Source organism: Zingiber officinale, chromosome 5B, assembly GCF_018446385.1.
Source record: "Zingiber officinale cultivar Zhangliang chromosome 5B, Zo_v1.1, whole genome shotgun sequence".
NCBI lineage: Eukaryota > Viridiplantae > Streptophyta > Magnoliopsida > Zingiberales > Zingiberaceae > Zingiber > Zingiber officinale.
The window spans coordinates 76218672-76236663 of record NC_055995.1 but is presented as its reverse complement, the minus strand read 5'-3'; the positions used below and the strand labels follow the sequence as shown (position 1 = coordinate 76236663).

General features: G+C 37.7%; 3 protein-coding genes across 5 annotated transcripts; 1 reads left to right on the top strand and 2 right to left on the bottom strand.

Annotated features, from left to right (window-relative positions):
• Positions 1-966: 966 nt before the first annotated feature.
• On the bottom strand, positions 967-1626 carry LOC121984572 (40S ribosomal protein S16-like). Its single transcript, XM_042537564.1, has one exon. It carries the CDS (start codon positions 1560-1562, stop codon positions 1125-1127), a length of 438 nt encoding a protein of 145 aa, XP_042393498.1. The 5' UTR covers positions 1563-1626; the 3' UTR covers positions 967-1124.
• A 301-nt stretch (positions 1627-1927) lies between these two features.
• Positions 1928-7652, top strand: LOC121984569. 2 transcript variants are annotated; one of them, XR_006112948.1, is made up of 12 exons: positions 1928-2176; positions 2263-2350; positions 2601-2700; positions 2806-2879; positions 2982-3053; positions 3990-4067; positions 4733-4854; positions 5180-5252; positions 6003-6064; positions 6133-6513; positions 7146-7240; positions 7334-7476. XR_006112948.1 is itself a non-coding variant. In XM_042537561.1 (12 exons), exons 1-12 carry the CDS (start codon positions 2091-2093, stop codon positions 7526-7528), a joined length of 1431 nt encoding a protein of 476 aa, XP_042393495.1. In that variant the 5' UTR covers positions 1929-2090; the 3' UTR covers positions 7529-7652. The 2 variants fall into 2 exon arrangements, 1 of the variants encoding a protein (XP_042393495.1); XM_042537561.1 differs by having other exon boundaries at positions 1929-2176; positions 7141-7240; positions 7334-7652.
• A 927-nt stretch (positions 7653-8579) lies between these two features.
• Positions 8580-10574, bottom strand: LOC121984570 (F-box/kelch-repeat protein SKIP11-like). 2 transcript variants are annotated; one of them, XM_042537563.1, is made up of 3 exons: positions 10417-10574; positions 10206-10292; positions 8580-10028 (listed from the first exon to the last, which is right to left on the bottom strand). In XM_042537563.1, exon 3 carries the CDS (start codon positions 9934-9936, stop codon positions 8701-8703), a length of 1236 nt encoding a protein of 411 aa, XP_042393497.1. In that variant the 5' UTR covers positions 9937-10028; positions 10206-10292; positions 10417-10574; the 3' UTR covers positions 8580-8700. The 2 variants fall into 2 exon arrangements, with proteins under 2 accessions (XP_042393497.1, XP_042393496.1); XM_042537562.1 differs by having other exon boundaries at positions 8580-10292.
• Between the last annotated feature and the right edge of the window lie 7418 nt (positions 10575-17992).

Sequence of the window (17992 nt, the reverse complement as noted above, 5' to 3'; positions counted from 1 at the left end):
ATCTGAGTAATTACTACAATAAATCTAATCACCTTTGTTACAATAAATCCAAAAAAACTTCCCCCAAAAATATTCTAAGAACTTTATCCTAATAAGATGCCTAATTGACTAAAGGATATCATATTTGTTATAATAGAGCTATCTATTTCTTCCACCTTCTAACCAAGTTGGTAATAAACTCACCCTAAAATTTATCTCCCTTTAAAGGGACAAACTCTGAAGAACACTTAGAATGAATGTATTACTTTTTACTATAATAAATACTAAAACTAATATCTAAAATTCTATACTCTATTATATCAAAATCCTTTTTATCAATTTTTCATTAAAATCATTTTAAAATAATTATAAAAATTAATGGGTAGCTACTCGAATAGCTTCTATAGTTGTTGTAACAATTACTGCTAACCACAATAATTCTATAAATAAAAAAAAACATCTTATATATTGTGACAATTATTGGCAAATGCTAATAATGAATATTTTAAAAATAAAACATCTAATGAGACAACTTTTTGAATTTTTTTTTTAAAAGGGTATCCATTTGATGTTTCTTTTAATTTGCCCTTTTGATTTTAAAAAGGGTACCCTATTTTGTTTATTTTAACAATAATAAAATATTTGTCTCCCTTATTTATTTGACAAAGAAAACAAGAGACAAACGCTCTACGGATCACTAAGAAAACAAAATTGTTACCTAAAAATACTTCCATGAATTATTAAGTAAGAAAACAAAATTGTTACCTAACAATATTTCCACCAAATTGTTCCCTAGCAATGCTTCCATGAATTATCGATTAATTATAAATTTGATTACAAAATACAAATTTCGACTTAATTCCTATTCTATTCTATTACAAGAATCAACTATCCTACTCCTTTTCAATTTAATTCTCGGGTGGAATACAGGTCAATTATGAACACAGAGAAATAACTAGAACTCACAATTCAGAATCGAGGAGCAGATAAAAATAATCACTGAGTGATCTTAAAAATAGCAACTTTTAGTAATCATCCGGTTCGAAATCGAGAGTAATTACGCTTCGAGAGCAAATCCATCGCATCGGACAACAAAGGGAAAGCATGCAAAATAGGAAAAGCGCGAAATAGCAGACCGTGTCCATCTAACGGTACGACTTCTGGAACCGAGCGCGAGCACCCCGACCTCCGAACTTCTTGGGCTCGCACCGGCGTGGGTCGGCGACGAGCAGCGTCCTGTCGTAGCGGACGAGGATGTCCTTGATCTCCTGCTTGGACTGCTCGTCGACGTACTTCTGGTTGTAGGCGACAAGGGCTTTAGCGATGCTCTGGCGGATGGCGTAGATCTGGGAGGTCTTGCCGCCTCCCTTGACGCGGATGCGGAGATCGACGCCCGCGAATCGTTGCCGCCCGAGGAGGAGGATCGGCTCGAAGGCCTTGAGACGGAGGATCTCCGGCTTCACCAGCTCGATGGGAACGCCGTTAACCTTGATAAGGCCACGGCCGCGCTTGCAGTGCGCCACTGCCACAGCTGTTTTCTTCCTTCCGAAGCACTGGACTGACTCCGCCGCCGCCGCCGCCATCCTCGCAGCAGATGGTCCGGAATCGTGAAACCCTAACCCAAGAAATGAGATGGCTCTCGGCCAACTCTATATATAAGGCGAAGCATTGATTCGAATGCCAATGAAAACTACTGGGCCAAATGTCCGTTGGGCTGAAATCCATTGGAGCCCAACTAATAAGAGAAAATGGCATTTTGCTCCTCCTAGTTTACTTATTTTCTTTTTTATCTTTCCAAAATTTGGAAGGTTATATATTACCCTAAACAACTTATGAAATATAAATAAAGTACCTCTCTTCTCTCTTATGTTACAGGGCGCAGTTTTAATCTTCCCCAAGAATTTGACGATATTTCATTCTGCTCCTCAAAGTTTTATCAGTGCCTATGAAACCCGCGACGAATTTGCCACGGTCTGCTCTCTTCAAAGCCCCAATATTCCAAAACGTGACGAAAACCTAGCTTCAGATCGAGTTTCCAGAAACAAAATCGAAGTCTCCATTCTGTTGTTGGCGATCAGTCGCTGGATCGTGGTCGAATCCGGTGTCAGTTGATGGCGAGGAAGCCCAGCAGCAGTTGCTGCGCCATCTGCGAGGGTTCAAATCTTGCATCAATTTGTGCTCCCTGCGTTAACCACAGGCTAGTGATTTCTTTTGATCATCTTTGATATGGAGCTGGATATGGGCAATTGTCGGTATGTAGTGATATAATTTCGGAAATTTCAGGTTAAACGAGTACAGCGCTCTGTTGAAATCTCTGAATACCGTCTGTAAATCTCACTATTCCAAGCTGGACGATTTGCTCGCCAAGAAGGTTAGCCTTCAAACCTGTTGTCTGTGGCGTTTTGACTTTGTATTGTACTACACTAGTGACTTTCAATTTCAAATTTTCCCGAATGGTACCACTGTATTTTCATCTCGTTTGAAAAAAAAAACTTTATTTCGCTCAATTGTCTTTACTATTGGATTTTTCTTCGACAGAGCATAAACTTATCTTTTATGCTCTTTCTTTTAGGTGAAATTTAAGTTTATTTTCGTTAAATGTTTTGCTGTTTGTGTTTTAGAGGAAAGCAGATCAACAGATTAACTGGAGAGCGGTGCAAAATGTGGAACTCAAGAAATTGAAGGAACGGCTAACCTACTTGAAGAAGAAACTTGCTGAAGGTTTGTTTCTTTGTAGGTAATGCAAGTTAAAGCATCCCTTCTTGCAGCAAGGATGCTTCATTATGTTGCGGTCCGATTTTCTTGAAACTTCTATTGCTCTTGCAGATAAGGCTAAGGTTTCCAAAGAATCAAATGATCTGAAGTTGAAATACGGTTCATTGGAATTAGCATTTTCTACAGTGAGATAATTTTACTTTTATACTCTTCCTACACTTATTCGTCCTTTCTTCAATTGTATGCTTCTAATATGTCTGAACTGTTGTTAATTATTCATGTTTTAGATGAAAAACAAGCAAACAGAAGTATTAGATAAACTCAGTAGTGATCTTATGTCCAATCAGCGGCTGGTTGATGTAAGTATCATAACATTTAATCAACTTTTGCATTTATATTACTGGTTTCTTGAGTTATGGCAAGGGATTAAAATATATAAGCATACTATATAACCTTCTAAACTAAATGCATTAAGTCTTTTCTATTTTGTTGTTTTATTACTTTCTTTTAGACTTAAGTAGAGTAAAGATAGAATATATAAAATTTAAATTTAACAATATTAGATGTAAAAAGATAATTGTTAAAATAGGAGATGGCAAATTGTCAGTAATCGAGAAGTTTTAAATATTTAAGATCATTTTTGCAGAAGGATGAAATGGTTGAGAGATGTCTTATATAGAATACAAGCAGGATAGTTAAAATGGAGAAGAATGTAAGATGTTCTTTGTGATCGTAAAGTACTTCTGAAACTTAAAAGAAAGTTCTGCAATAAGGCGGTTAGACCTATTATATTACATGGAGCTAAATGTTGGGGTATGACTCGTGCACACAAGTAGAAGATGAGAGTCATGGAGATGAGAATGTTAAGGTGGATATGCGGACATACGAGTATGAACAAAATAAGAAATGAAAATATTAGAGAAAGTCAAGTTACATCTATTGAGCTAAAACTCTTAGAAACATGTTTAAGATAGCACAAATATATATTTAGATGTCCAATAAATGCTTCAGTTAGATGATGTGAAACTATGACAAATACACTTATTAAATGAGGAAGAGGAAGACCAAAGAAAACTTGGTTAACAATAATGAAATAAGATAAAATTTATTTAAATATAAATGATTATATAGTATGATAGAGCCCAAAAGCATAGAAGGATACATATAACTGAGCTCATCTAGTGAAATAAGGTTTGAATGTTGTTGTTTTAGTTTTTTCTATGTTTTATTCTTTTTCTTGCCTAGTTTGGTCTAGCTGACATGAAAGCGCTGTGTTTTTTTTTTTTTTTTTACAGACGGGCATCACTCCTGAATGTATCCGTCGTCAGGCAGTGGTAATAGAAAATATCTGTAAGCTCTTTCCAATGTGTAGGGTAAGTTCCCTCTGGCTTGTTTACATAATGGAATGTTGTTATTGTTGTTGAATAATATTTTCCATTTTATTTTTCTAGTAGCTACACTTGTTCATCTTAGCATTCTCTTATCCCTAGTCTCTGCTGCATTGACATTTTGTGTGTGTGTGTGTGTTGCTTCCTAACGACAACCCAATATCTTTGATCCATAAAATATGGTGGATAGTAAGTCAACACTCAAGATTTGTTCTTGTGATTCCAAGTGATCATTTACATAGGTTTGGATGGAAATAAAGCTGCATATCCATATCAGATACTAGATGACATTTTTGTTAGTTGTAAAGTGATTTATTTGATTGGATGAAAATATTGTATATAATTTGGCTCACTTTCCTTTGATGATTTTGCAGAATGTATGTTTTCTTAATAGCAAGCAATTTTTTCTCAATAACAACCAATATTTGCTATTTTATCCCAGATACTGTGTTTTAGTTCACAAATAAGTGATCTTTGCTGCTTTGCCTCAGAAATGGTTTCTATCTGTGTATTAACTGACTCTATCTTCTTTCTGATTATTTCTGTTTAAATGATTTGAGCAAATAAAGACACACTTCTTTTGTTGCTATAGGACGAATAGGATATACCAAACTATAGAAATGCCTGATGATGTTTTATTTAATTTTCAGGTGAACCCAGATAAAATAAAAGATAGATCAAATAACATGTCCAACCAAATATGCAATGCACGCTTACCTAGAGGGCTGGATCCACATTCTGTTCCTCCTGAAGAGCTTGCTGCTTCTTTAGGGTAACTTCTACTTGCCTATAAATTCTAGTTTTATTTGCATTGTTTATTCTTGTTTTATAGGATTATCTACCATGGGAAAAATTATGTCATAAAGTTTACTTGGATTTTTAAAAATCATATCTAGAATGCTTTATCATAGAGTCCTTGTACATATTAAATCTTGGCACACGACTGCTGCATGAGAGTCTTCTTGCAGGCTCGAAATGATCTTAATTTATCTAACTTTAAATACTGGCACCCAGTAAATGGTTTATGAGCATTGTTGAGTTGGCACTTTCACTATTTTTCTGTAATAACTGTTGGGTATTGTCTGCATTCCAAACAGGTACATGGTACAATTGTTGAATCTGATTGCTCCAAATTTGGCAGCTCCTGTTCTTCATAATTCAGGTTTTGCGGTATGCCATTTTTTTTTTATTCTAACTACCAATAAGTATGGCCAAGGTATAGGAATTATATAGATCAACAATGAGGTCTAATTAACTTTATTCTGGTGTCATGATTCAAATCTGGGAACCGGTTAACCTTTTTTTTTTTTTTTGAAATTTTAGCTAACATTGGATAACTTGTATATGATTTTTTATTTTCTTTTTCAAAGTTAAATTTATACCTGAAATACTAATTACCTTGCTTCAGAATATTTTGGCATTTATTTTTATTAAGGTAAGTGGGCCAATTTCCTAGGGGGGAGCAAAATAGCTAGGGAAATAAAGGAGTGGAAAAAAAATTGGAAGAAATGGATAAGAAATATTTCCATAGTTTGTGAGGAAAGAAAGAGGAAGGGAAAGTTTAAATTTATAAAAATTTGTTTTAAATCAACAAATTAATTAAGTTAATGTATTTTAAGAAAAGGTGAGTCATTTTTGTGCACAGAATTGCTTCGACCTGATTTGGGGAGAAGCAATATGTGAACAAGCTAGCAGAAATCGCCGGAAATAACTCTTATGAACACTTTCCTAGGCTCATTTCCATCCTTTCCTCTGTAGAAAACAAAGAAACAATTTCCATCACGTATTTTTTGTTAGTTCGGATATTGTAGCATATTTGCAGATGCATATTAGTATTCTCTTTTCTGCTGGCCCAAAGAAGTAAACGAGAACACTTTCTTTAGCCAATATTAGACTTATTAGTTCAGATGCCTTTTACAGGGTTCCTGTTCACGGATATGGCAGCGAAACTCGTATTGGGATGCTCGCCCATCCTCACAGAGGTACTACATTTCAAGGAGTTTTCAATTCCATATTAAAATATATAACACAACAGAGTTCTAATATGCAGCAAGGAATATCCTCTTTTCATACCACGTCAGAATTTCTGCTCTTCAGGCGGAGAATCCTGGTCTGATAGAAGCTCCTTGAACTTTGGTGTCGCTTCAGTAGAATCAGAAAGAAGACCGCATTTAGAGAGTTCCAGAAATAGTAGTTTCAACTATTCCCTTGCCTCTCCACATTCCCTTGAAAATCACACGGATCTGCAGAAAGGAATTTCGCTGCTCAAGAAAAGTGTGGCGTGCATTACAGCATACTCCTGCAATTCCTTAGGTCTAGATATACCTTCAGAAGCTTCTACTTTTGAAGCCTTTGGTAAATTGTTGTTCATTCTATCTTCTTCAAAGGAATTACAGTCGATCAGAAACTCTTTGAAGACAGCAAGCTCAAGGTGTGGCTTTTTGCACTGATTTTTAATTTTTTATTTTATTTTGTGACGATGGATAGTTGGTTATATAAACATATTCACTATCTCCTATTTATGGAACTTACTGGACGAACTTTGCTATTGTTGCCTTGAGAATATGCTGTAACTAAGTTATTCGATACCGACATGCAGTCTTAAACTGATTAGTGATGCAAACTTGGATCATAGAAAAAAATTTCGAATTGATTGGAGTATCATAACTTTAAATAAAACTAATGCTGATTTTGAACCTTTGTTTTTGGTAATTTCAGCAATTTGCATAGCTCATAGGATTCTTGGACCTGCCCAATTTCTTGGCTAATACTGCACTGATCTTTTGTCAGTTTAAACCAACGTACAAATTGTCTGAGTTTGCCAAATATGAGTAAATCAAGAGTTGGTCATTGACCCCTGTTTCTATTGACCTGTATCTAGAAACACAGAAATTTCGGCTATACTAAACTGATATATTTGCATGATAAAGTGCTCTTTTGTTGTTTGATTCCTTGATGTTGTTTTGGATTCAACTCGTTGGTATTTTCTTCTTGCAAATTATCATTTCTTGTAATATCTTTTCTTGTATAATTTTAATGTAATTTTATGGTATTGCAGCACAGAAAAACAGGCTCAGCAGTTGAAGAGATCAGTGTGGAATGTTAGCTCGAGTGGCAGTTCTTCAAATACCCTGGCAGAGAGTGAGCAGACGATAACGGTGATCCCTATTCCCTAGTTGCTTCTAACCTCGCTGCGCTTTACTCGTGCAGTAAATATGACATCTAACAGTTTGTTTTTCTTTGCTGATCAGTCAACCGTCGATGATGACAACCTCCAAAATCCCGATTCGAGTTTTATGTTCACAGCTGTGATGATCAATAAGTCGGAAAGCATTGTTGAAGGGTGGAATATTATCGAGCATCCTACGCTCCCTCCACCCCCATCAAAGACCGAGGATGTCGAGCATTGGATGCGAGCTATGTTCATAGATGCCACAAAGAAATAGTCTCTGCTCATTCGCACATTGACATATGCAAAAGAATATTCTCAGATGCATACTTGCAAAAGAATGAACAAAAACCTCTTAAGGCAAAGGAATAATAAGAAAACAATTAAAAGGGTTCATATTCTCTTTGTTTTTTGTTTTTTGCTCCATTAATCTTGTGCTTTCGTTTCTTATGTCTGATAATCCTCTTTGTGCTAAAACATCATGATTTTTTTTTCCCCATTTTTCATTTTCAGTAGAACTGGACAGAAATAATTCGAAAACCTTTATCGATCTAATCTGACTGAACCAGCCATTGAGTTCAGTTTTGAAAGCACTACTGCATTTGGAGAAAAGGTGTAAATAAGTCTCAGCTTTGGTTTGTTAACGAATGATTTTTTTTAATGGGAAATTAACCTAAGAATATTAAATTAATAGGCCATCTGCTATAAGTATTTACCATCACCTCTAAAACTAATCATATTTAACGCCAACTAAAAAAACACTGCATCTGGAGACTCAAGCTTTACTGGAGCTCTGCAATCTCAGTGCACTACTTCGTACTTGTTGATGGTCCATCATCAGCTTCTATGCTGTACTTTGGCCATGGACTCTTTCCTGGCTCTAAAACCATAGATGATGCTTGCAGTTGCAGATCCATTATCTCCCAACACCCAAACACTTTTCACCTCTACCCTACTTCAAATAAATGGACTGCAATTAAATAAGACTTTTAAAAAAAAAAATAGCAGCTAATTTTATGCTCGACTCCATTGCATTCAAGTTATCATTTAAATACCCGTGATTTGATTTCTAATTATGATATATTTATAGAATTTTTTTTTCAAATGGAACGTACAACTAAAGGATGATATTGGACTTCTTGATCATCCGTCATAAATATTTTCTAATTTATCTTGATGATCAGTGAAAAACTTATGTAGAATTTATCATTTTTTTTAACTTGAATTATAACAGCAGAAGAAAAGTAGCTTCACAGGTTCACTATATGAATGTTCTAAGGCAGTCATTCATTCATTCCAATCTGTGAACTGATTTCAAAGAATCCTAATAATGTTAAAGTGATGCAATGATTTTTATTTTATTTTTTTCCTTTCAGAAAATGATCACATTGATGCTCGAGAAAGAGAAGTTTCAGTGTGCATTCATCATCCTTCCATGATCAATAGAAATCAACAGCCCATGACAGCGCAGTTGAAAACAAAGTCACCGGACTGCATGACGGCAATGGTGTTCCACTCGGGAGGCCCTCCGTTTGGGACCCAAGAATTCAGCTCGATCATCCCTCCGCGAAGCCCTCGGTGCCCTCCGATGACGAGCAACCGCTGGCCGCATCCTCGGAAGGCGATGCCCCAGCCATTCATGGAGTAAGACCTCTCAGGCAGCTTCCCCAGTGTTTCCCATGCGTTATTCCTCTTGTTGTACTTCACCACCATCTTGTCTGCGTATCGAGCCGCGTAGAGCTGATTGCTCACCACGGCCACAAGGGGCGGTGCACCGTTCTCGCCGATTAGACCGTCGGACATGTTTGGAATCAGCCGCCAAGAGCTTCGTTTCATATCGTACTCTTCACCGCACGTCAACACCTCCCTTTCGTTGGCCATTCCACCAATGACATAGAATTTCTCATCCATGAACACCCCTGAACACAACTTCCTCGCTCGATTCATGGTCGGCAAGGACTCCCAAGTCTGCGTCTCCGAATCATAGAGCTCTGCGGAATTCAGAATCTCGCGGCCATTGGTGCCACCGGCTACAATGGCCTTCCCCCCACGGCTAGCCGATCCAAACAGACATCTCGGTGAGTTCATCACAACTCCCGGACACCAGGAGTTGCTCAAGATGCTGTATCTCATAACAACATAAGAAGTCATCTCGCGGCCGAAGACGAGGAGATCAGTGCCGACGGCGAGTGACTCCTTGTCGGAGAAGGCAAAGGTTTCAGTAGGGCTAGCCGGCATCGGAGGGACCGTTATCCAGCGCCGGCGGTAGGGATCAAACGCATGCCACTGGAGGGCAGTGCATGAGAAGTAGACCCAGTGCTCGGCGATCCCCTGCCGGCGCCGGTGCTCGTAGGCATCCCGAATCATGGAGCGGAAGGCACGGCTGACGGATGCAACCGCGCCGTAGTCCGACCGCGACAGGAGCAGCAAACAGCTCAGGATCAAGTCCCGGGTGAGCCTGTCGAAGGCGCTCGGATCGTCGTCGTCGTATGCCTCAAGTTGGTGCGACAATTTCTTCCTTTTGCTTTGATCCTCCTCTTCCGTCGCCATTTCCTCATCCAATTTTTGCCGTTTCTTGCTGTTTGAGGAATCATGGAATGGATAAGCCAAGTAATGCCAATTGGATTCCTGGTCAGAGCTGCTCTCAAAAACCCTAGAGATCAAACAAGGGAGGTCTTCCAACATATCTGCAAATCTCAGACCAACTGATAAAACCTAATTCCAGTCGAGAACAGCTTCAGATCCCTATTTCCCCTTTCCGGACATGATTCACTGGACTGAAAAAGAAAAAGGAACCCCACCCCAACCACTAAAGATCCAATTTTTATACTTCAGACATCAGAAAAGAGGGGGGAAAAGGAGTTTTGGATGGCGAAAAATCAACCAATGAATCTCACGATGGGTAAAAATGGAAGGGAGAGGGGCGGGGAGACATCTGGAGTAAGAACTCGTACCGGAAATTTAGCCACAGAACAAAAATTTCAGCCGGAAAGATACGGCGTTTTCTCACAAGCTCGCATCTTCTCCGTCGGAATCGGCCCCTGGGATCAAAAACAGAAGAAAACACTCGGATTCAGCACGCCCGGGACCAAAGAAAATTGCAGCAAAAAGGGCGGAAACAGATGGAGATCTCGAAGAGGAGAAGACAGAGATGGGCATGCTTACGATCGGTGTGATACCGCCGGCGAAGAGAGCGGATGAGGAGTGGACGAGGAGGAAACGAGGTCGATTTTAGGCACTAAACCACCATCGTCTTTATTCTAACAAGCAATCCGCCTTCTTCACCAAGCTCCCTTCGTCTTCTCTACCCCTTTTTATTTCCTAAATTTTGGGTGAAAAAGAAACTTTAAAGAACACAATCAGACCCCTTATTTTTGCCAAAATTACTTAACAAAACTTCTTATCTTAAATTTTTTAAAATACTCCGACTAAATTTTCTTCCTTATTTAGTTGATTCGTTTGCTAATCCAATCAATCCAATCCACATCTACACATACTTTTACTTAGGTTGAAAATAGGGATGATAATTTTCTTCATAGATTCAGGATATAATGAGAAATTTTTAGAATATCAAATTTATCATGATGATGATGATAAATTTGATCTGTATTATCAATGTTATAGAAATAATTCAGATATGGGAATGATAAATTTGTCCCTGTCCCATCCTATTATCATCCCTAGTTGCGAGGATGAAAATTTTTTTTTTGATAATTCATGTAGTTAGATTGGACGGTGAGACTACTCTTTTATCACTGTTCTCCCATCTAACATGACTTCAATTTTAACTTGTGCTCTGAAATGATAGGAGGTTATTTTTCATTCATTGAAAAACGATTTTGTGGACAAGTAATGCAATGGGACTTCAAGAGGGGGACTAAAGACATCATCGGTGTAGCAATTTATCGGTCCACTTTCAAGGTTTTGAATCACTAAAATTCAAGAGGGAGGATAGGGCTGAAGGGATTGGCAAAATAGCCATCAAAAGGTCTATTTTGAATTGGAGGTTGGCTTCAAATCACCGAATATATCCCTTGATCTTGACGCAAGGGTGAAGGGACTCAAGGTATTGTATGACCGACAATCGGAAAGTCTATTTCAAAGTGAAGATTAACTTTGAATCATTGAATGAGTTCACTCCATGATAAGTACTTGAAAATTATTTTTAGCAACCAATATGGACAATTAATGAGAATTCAAGAGACATCATTGAACTATTGAACTAGAAATTGAAAGGTTCATTTTGAACTAGAGATTGACTTCAAATCATTAAATAGTTCATCAGATAGAGACGGATTTTAAATAGGACTGTCTTGGACTCTAACTCAGTCCAAAAAAACTATTATTCACACTCAAACCCTAATCCAACTCTAATTTATGGATCCATCCACATAGGATTTCTCAATGAGTGCTCAAAGATGATTCGAGTATCCAATATGAACAACTAATTAGAATTCAAAAAAAAATATGGGGAAAAGATTTTTATTTTTTTTATTTTTTTATTGATAAATTATGCTTGATTAACTATCCATAAGGACATGAATAATTTTCAAACAACTGTCACATCAAAATTAAAATTATAGGAATTATGATGTAACCTTTAGAATTATATAATTGTGAAGGGCCCGTGTTGGTTGAAACAAAATAATTGGATTAGTTGTTGTTGCTTTCACGACTCTATTTTATTTTAATATATTTAAATATTAATAATAATAATAACATTTTTATTCCTTATAATGTCAATTATATCATCGATGGAAAAATATTGGAGAAATAAACTTTGCAAGCAAACAAATCAACTTGTTTATTTGCATAAAATTGCAAAATTAAAGCAAATCCACTCGCTCCATTTTATTTTATTTATTTATCATTTTAGGAAAAAAAAAATGAAGGACGTCATCAATTTTACAAATTTCAATGGACGTACTTTTTTTTAAAAAATAATTAATTAATTAATTAAATGAGCATTCCTCTCTTAGAAAATATCTCTCATCCAGTATTTAAAATTTAGGATTTACTTTTTTATAAAAACTATTTAATAATTGTTAAACCTGCGGAATCTATCTAATAATTGCTACTTGTAAAAATTATTAAATAGCTATTATAATCGGGTAGTTGCTATAATATGTTTAGTGTGATATTATAGTTTATAGTCTTCAGGACGTAGCATAGATAGTGGGCATATGAGATTTCTGACGTAATGGTCAGTTGTCAATTCTTAGGAATTGATGATTTTAAATTTATTCTACCATGAGCCTAACGCCTGTATACCTACATGTACCTCCCTCTATATTCATGGGATTAATACTAGAGATCGTTAATGTAATGAATCTATAAAAATTATAGTTTATTATTTAGAATTTAGATCTATAAATATTATATCATAATACTATTTATCAACTTTATCAAAATCATTTTAAAACAATTTAAGAAATTATTATGTAGTTTTTACAATCCTGAATCCTAAATTTTAAATCTTAAACTCACTCTAAATATGTTATACAGCTACTTAATAGATTATACATATTATAATAATTATTCGATAACTTTTGTACCATATAAATCCTAAATCTTAATGTATAAATTCACATTAAACACATTGTAAAATCAATAACGATATAGATGATGAATATTTTTAAGATAAAATTACGGGAAAGATGCATATTTAATTTGTTTTTTATATTTTTATAAGGGGCGGGACGTTCATATGATTTCTGTTATTTGGGACACCTCTTTGAGTTTTGCCTATTATTTTAATTTTTATTCATAAATTATTTGCTAGTGGTGCCTATCTTTTATTGATCATATAATAATCAAATTATCACGAGTAGTTAGGGAAGAGTCAAATGTAAGAGTTTACGATAATGACTAATACTCTATTTATCCTAAAAAATAGAGGAGAAAAACATATTAACTATACGAGAGAGATAAATTCCCTTGTTTACTTGATGTAAAAGTAATCTATAGACGGATTCTAAATTCATTTCTAGATCTATTAGATCTTTATTCATTTTCTCATTCATTCCAACTTAGATGGATTGACTTTTTCATTCTCATTCTCTAGCACTGACTTGACTTGGTCGGACGGTAAATTTATATCACATGGGGAACTCACAACCATTAGTCTATGTTTGTGGTTAGGTTGCCATAAGCTTTAGTGTAGCCGTGAATCACAATTGACACATGCTCGCGGTTAAGCCGTGAATGGTAGCCATGAGCTCGGGTCATACTGTGAGTTGCAGCCTAAATGTTGGTTGGGTCCTTTTTTTCAAATTTTCTTCCTTTCATTTCTTTTTTATTTTCCTCAATCTTCTGTTATTTTTTTTTCTTTTCCACCGATGATATATTTCCGCCCTAAATCCTTTTTCCTCCGATATAAAAGAAACATAAATTATGCATACACATGTTGAAAAATATAAATGAAAAAATGGTGAATGGAAGATGACTCGACTTTATTATGAATGAGACGTTATTTCCACATTGGCAGTTGAGAGGTAATAAGATTGGCTTAAAATAAGTTGTAACAATGGAAGTTGTGGATGCATGCAGCGTCGCCTACAAAAGAGGGTGAGAATCTAGAATCTAGATTACACTAACACATTGTGTTTCGTGTTCGAGCTCTACCTGCACACCCGAATGGAGGCTAGGTATGCCTAAGTCGAATCAGTTGATATTTGCCACCTAAATCTTTTGTTACTTGTTGCTCAAAAGTATAATGGATGCATTAACATGTGGTTAATGGAAAATTTGTAACTTCTTCGACAAAAACAATCGGCCATTGATGGTCGACAGTTGTCATTGGGCCCACGCATTGAATGGCCATTATTTGCTAATGTAATGTAGCCTAGGGTTGACGTTGCATTATAAGGAAGTCGTGATCTTGAGCAAAAGGGAGACAAAAAGAGAAAGAAAACTCCATCCACTATTGTTCTCCCTCGTTTCTTCCTCTCCATCGTGCATTTCGCTTGGCAGTTTACTTGTGATAACATTCAGGTATGAACTCAGTTCGTCGCGATCGACCAATGCTTGGTGGTGTCATGATTTGTCATTATATATGTAAGTACCCTGAGATTATTTTAATATGATTAACCGAGTTAAGTAAGACCCTGTGTATTTGATACCTTATGTCTGAGTGTGCATAGACTTAGGAATACAAGAAGTCTAGCTGAAAATGCGGCGAGCGAGAAGGATGACACAGAAGCAAGTCGACAGGTTCAATACATCCAAGGAACGAGGAGCTATGAAAAAGTATACTGGTGGAGCGAGAAGGATGAGCACGGAGCGCCCGAAGGATGAGAAGCTTGGAAGGAAACCTGCTCGAGAAGAAGACCTGTGTTGGGTTCAGGCGAACTTAACTTTGGATAGTTGGAGCATCACCCAATCGACTAGATTGGAGAATGGTCAACTTCTATTGACCATTCCAGGTGCCCCGATTGTAGACTCCCAAATCTAATCTAGGCACCCAGAAAGGATGGCCACGTCAACAAGGATCGTTGCTAGTGGATGAGAGCGGGTTGAGGTCTAGGCGCCTGGATCGCTTCCGGGAGCCCGGAATTGTGCTGCAGAGCCGTTGGTAGAGTCATTGCCGATGCAGATAGAGTTTCATCAAATCTAGGCGCTCAGAAGATGTCACGTCAACAACGGTCATATTCGACCATAGAGTTATAAATAGAGGTCTTATCCTCTGTGTTTCCACAACACACTTTGTATTCATTTCTGGTTTCAGTTTTAAGCTTCTATACTTTCAACTCTATAAGGGGTTTCTCCACCTCCGACCTTTATTGAAGAAGGAGTTTTCATAATGCGCTTTACACAACCGTGGATTAATAACTACCCAGGTTATTGTAAATACTTCGTGATAATTTTGATATGATCAACCAACTTAAGTTAGGTCCTATTGTATTTTGATCCTTGTGTCTAAGTATGCAGAAACTTAGGAGCACAAGAAGTTGAGTGAAAGACGTAACTAGTGAGAATGATGACACAGGAAGGTATCAACGGGCTCGGTGCGTCTGAGGGACGAGGTACTGTGAAAGAGTACGCTAGCGAATAAGAAGGAATCACGCGATATTTTCGAGGGACGAGAAGCCGGAGCGAAAGATTGCTCAAGAAGGTCGGAAGATGGGTTTGAGTAAGCCCAATTCCGGATGGCTAAAATCACCCAAGTGAGCGGAGCCAGAGCGAAAGCCCAAACAAAAGTCAACTCAGAGTTGACTCTTGTCTAGGCGTCCGGACCACTTTGGTGTTAACTAGGGTGCCTCGACTCCTCGATGTTGCGGATCAACCTCAACAACAGTCTGAGCCCCCGGAGCGGGTCCGGGCACCTTGAGCCAGATAAAATTTTATCACATGTCCGTTGCATAGCCGTTTGCGAGAAGATAAGATTTGTCACGCTAGGGGTGCCCTGAGAGGGTTCGGGCGCTTAGACTGTACCACGTCAACAAATGGTCAATTTTGATCAGTGGGTTATAAATAGAGCCCTGGACTTCTCCATTTCTAACAATACACTTTGTACTTCGAATCTCTTTCTTTTTTTCACTTCCAAGTTTTTATTTCCATGTATGAATCTTCTCTGCCTCTGATATTTTGTTCGAGAATGAAATCTTCATAGTGAGCTTATTTTTCTTGGAGTAGCAATCCTCTAATTGCCAACCAAGTAAATTGTTTGTCTCATACTCCTCTTAATTCTATTATTATTTCTTTAAGTGTGTAATTGTTTAAAGCCCGATAATTTGAGAAAGGTATTTGTTATTTTTAGTATGTAGGGCAATTCTCCCCCCTCTTACCGTCCACAAGGGACCTACAGTTATAACTAGTGGTGTAAACGAATCGAATCGAGCCTAATATGCAGAAAATTTTAAGGCTCGAATTTGGCTCGAAATAGGTATATTTGAGTTCGAGCTCGATTCGAAGCTCGAAAAATTCAAAATGTTTGGTTCGAGTTCGGTTCGAATTAGGGTTCGAGTTCAAGTTTGGCTTGAAATATTCAAACATGTTCTCAAACTATTCGAATTATTGCTCAAAAATAGGTTTGAAAGGCTCAAAATTTATTTATTTAATATATATTCAACTTATATTAATAAATATTAAGGATCACGAACGGCTAGCAAGCGGCTCAAACAATATAATTTAGGCTCGAGTTCGTCTCAAAAAAAGTTTGAACATGTTCGAGTTCGACTCGAATTCGATAAATTCTAATACGAACCGAATATTTTTTGAGCTGGCTCGAAAACTCGTGAGCCGACTCGATTCGTTTGCAGCCCTAGTTATAACTAAGTAAACATTCGAGCCCCTACTTTCATTTTATGTTAATTATTTCTAATTGATATGTGTGTCTTGCTAGTTCAAAAGCAAGAGAATTTTCTAACTCTAATTGCAGGCTATTCAATCCCCTCTAGCCAGTCCACCCAATCCTACAATTGGTATTAGAGTCAAACCGCTTCAGTAGGTCTAACTACCAACTAAAGCAATAAGATGATGGTCGGATCTAGTATCTACCAGCCAAAGTTCAAGGGGGGAGTTCGCTTTTTGGAAGTGACAAATGGAGGTATATTTTCAAACTGATTTCGATATAATGCTCTCAATTAAATTTGGTTTTGAAGTACCTAAAAGCAAAGATGGAAAAGAACTCGAGGAGCATCATTGGACTAAAATGCACCACGATAAATTTATGGCAAATGGTAAAGTCGAGTTCCACCTTTTGAGCGTTCTGCATACTCAAAACTTTATTGGGTTGCAATGGTTGTAAACAAAGTTCCACATTAAAAGCGCATAGAAAAGATCGTGAACTTATTGTTGGTGCAATCATGCCCTGGAAGTTTCTGTTAGGATCGATAATCGCGGCTAGAGAGGGGGGGTGTGAATAGCCGACCCCAAATCGTTCGTTTCTTTCTACAAATCAAGGTTAGCGCAGCGGAAATAAACAATAGAAACGACAACGGAGAATAGCAAACCTCAACTCGTCGATGTAACGAGGTTCGGAGATGAAACTCCTACTCCTCGGCGTGTCTGTAAGGTGGACGAAGCCTATCAATCCGTCGGTGGATGAGTCCCCGGAGAATCGGCTAATAAATACTCCTTGTGGGTGGAGAAACCTCGCCACAATGTTTTGCAAAAGCAATACAGGAGTAGAAAGTAGCCAGAAGCAAAATACAATACAAATGTATGAAACACCTTCGCTTACTTGCCTTCTCTTCGACTGGATGAAGCAGCAGCTTCACAAGACGCCTACAACAGCAGGAACCAGCCGATGAAGCTCACACGAAGCTTCAAGCAAAAGCGAGCTCAGCAAAGCTCAAATGACAGTAGTGAAGAAGAAGAAGAAGAAGCAGAAGCTTCGGACAAGAAGAAGAACAATCAGCGAGCTCAGTTCCGAGGAGGAAGTAGAAGCAAGAATAAGCGAGGAAGCCCTCGATCTCCTTTTATAACCTCTGATATCCTGAGCCAACCTGCGAACCTGCAAAGCAGATAGCGAAGAAGACGGAGATACCCGTTGAATCTCAACGGATATATCTGGACCGATCAGGCTCCACCCTGATCGGTCCGAGGCCTCCCTGATCGGTCTTGGGAACCGATCAGGACCTATGCTGATCGGTCCCCAGACCGATCAACACTCTTCTCCCAACTCTCTGATCGTCTCCTGATCGGTCTGTGGATCGATCAGGGTGCATGTGGATCGGTCCACAGACCGATGACCTCCTTTTTCTCTTTGCCTTCTGTTCGCTTTCTGATCGGTCTGCAG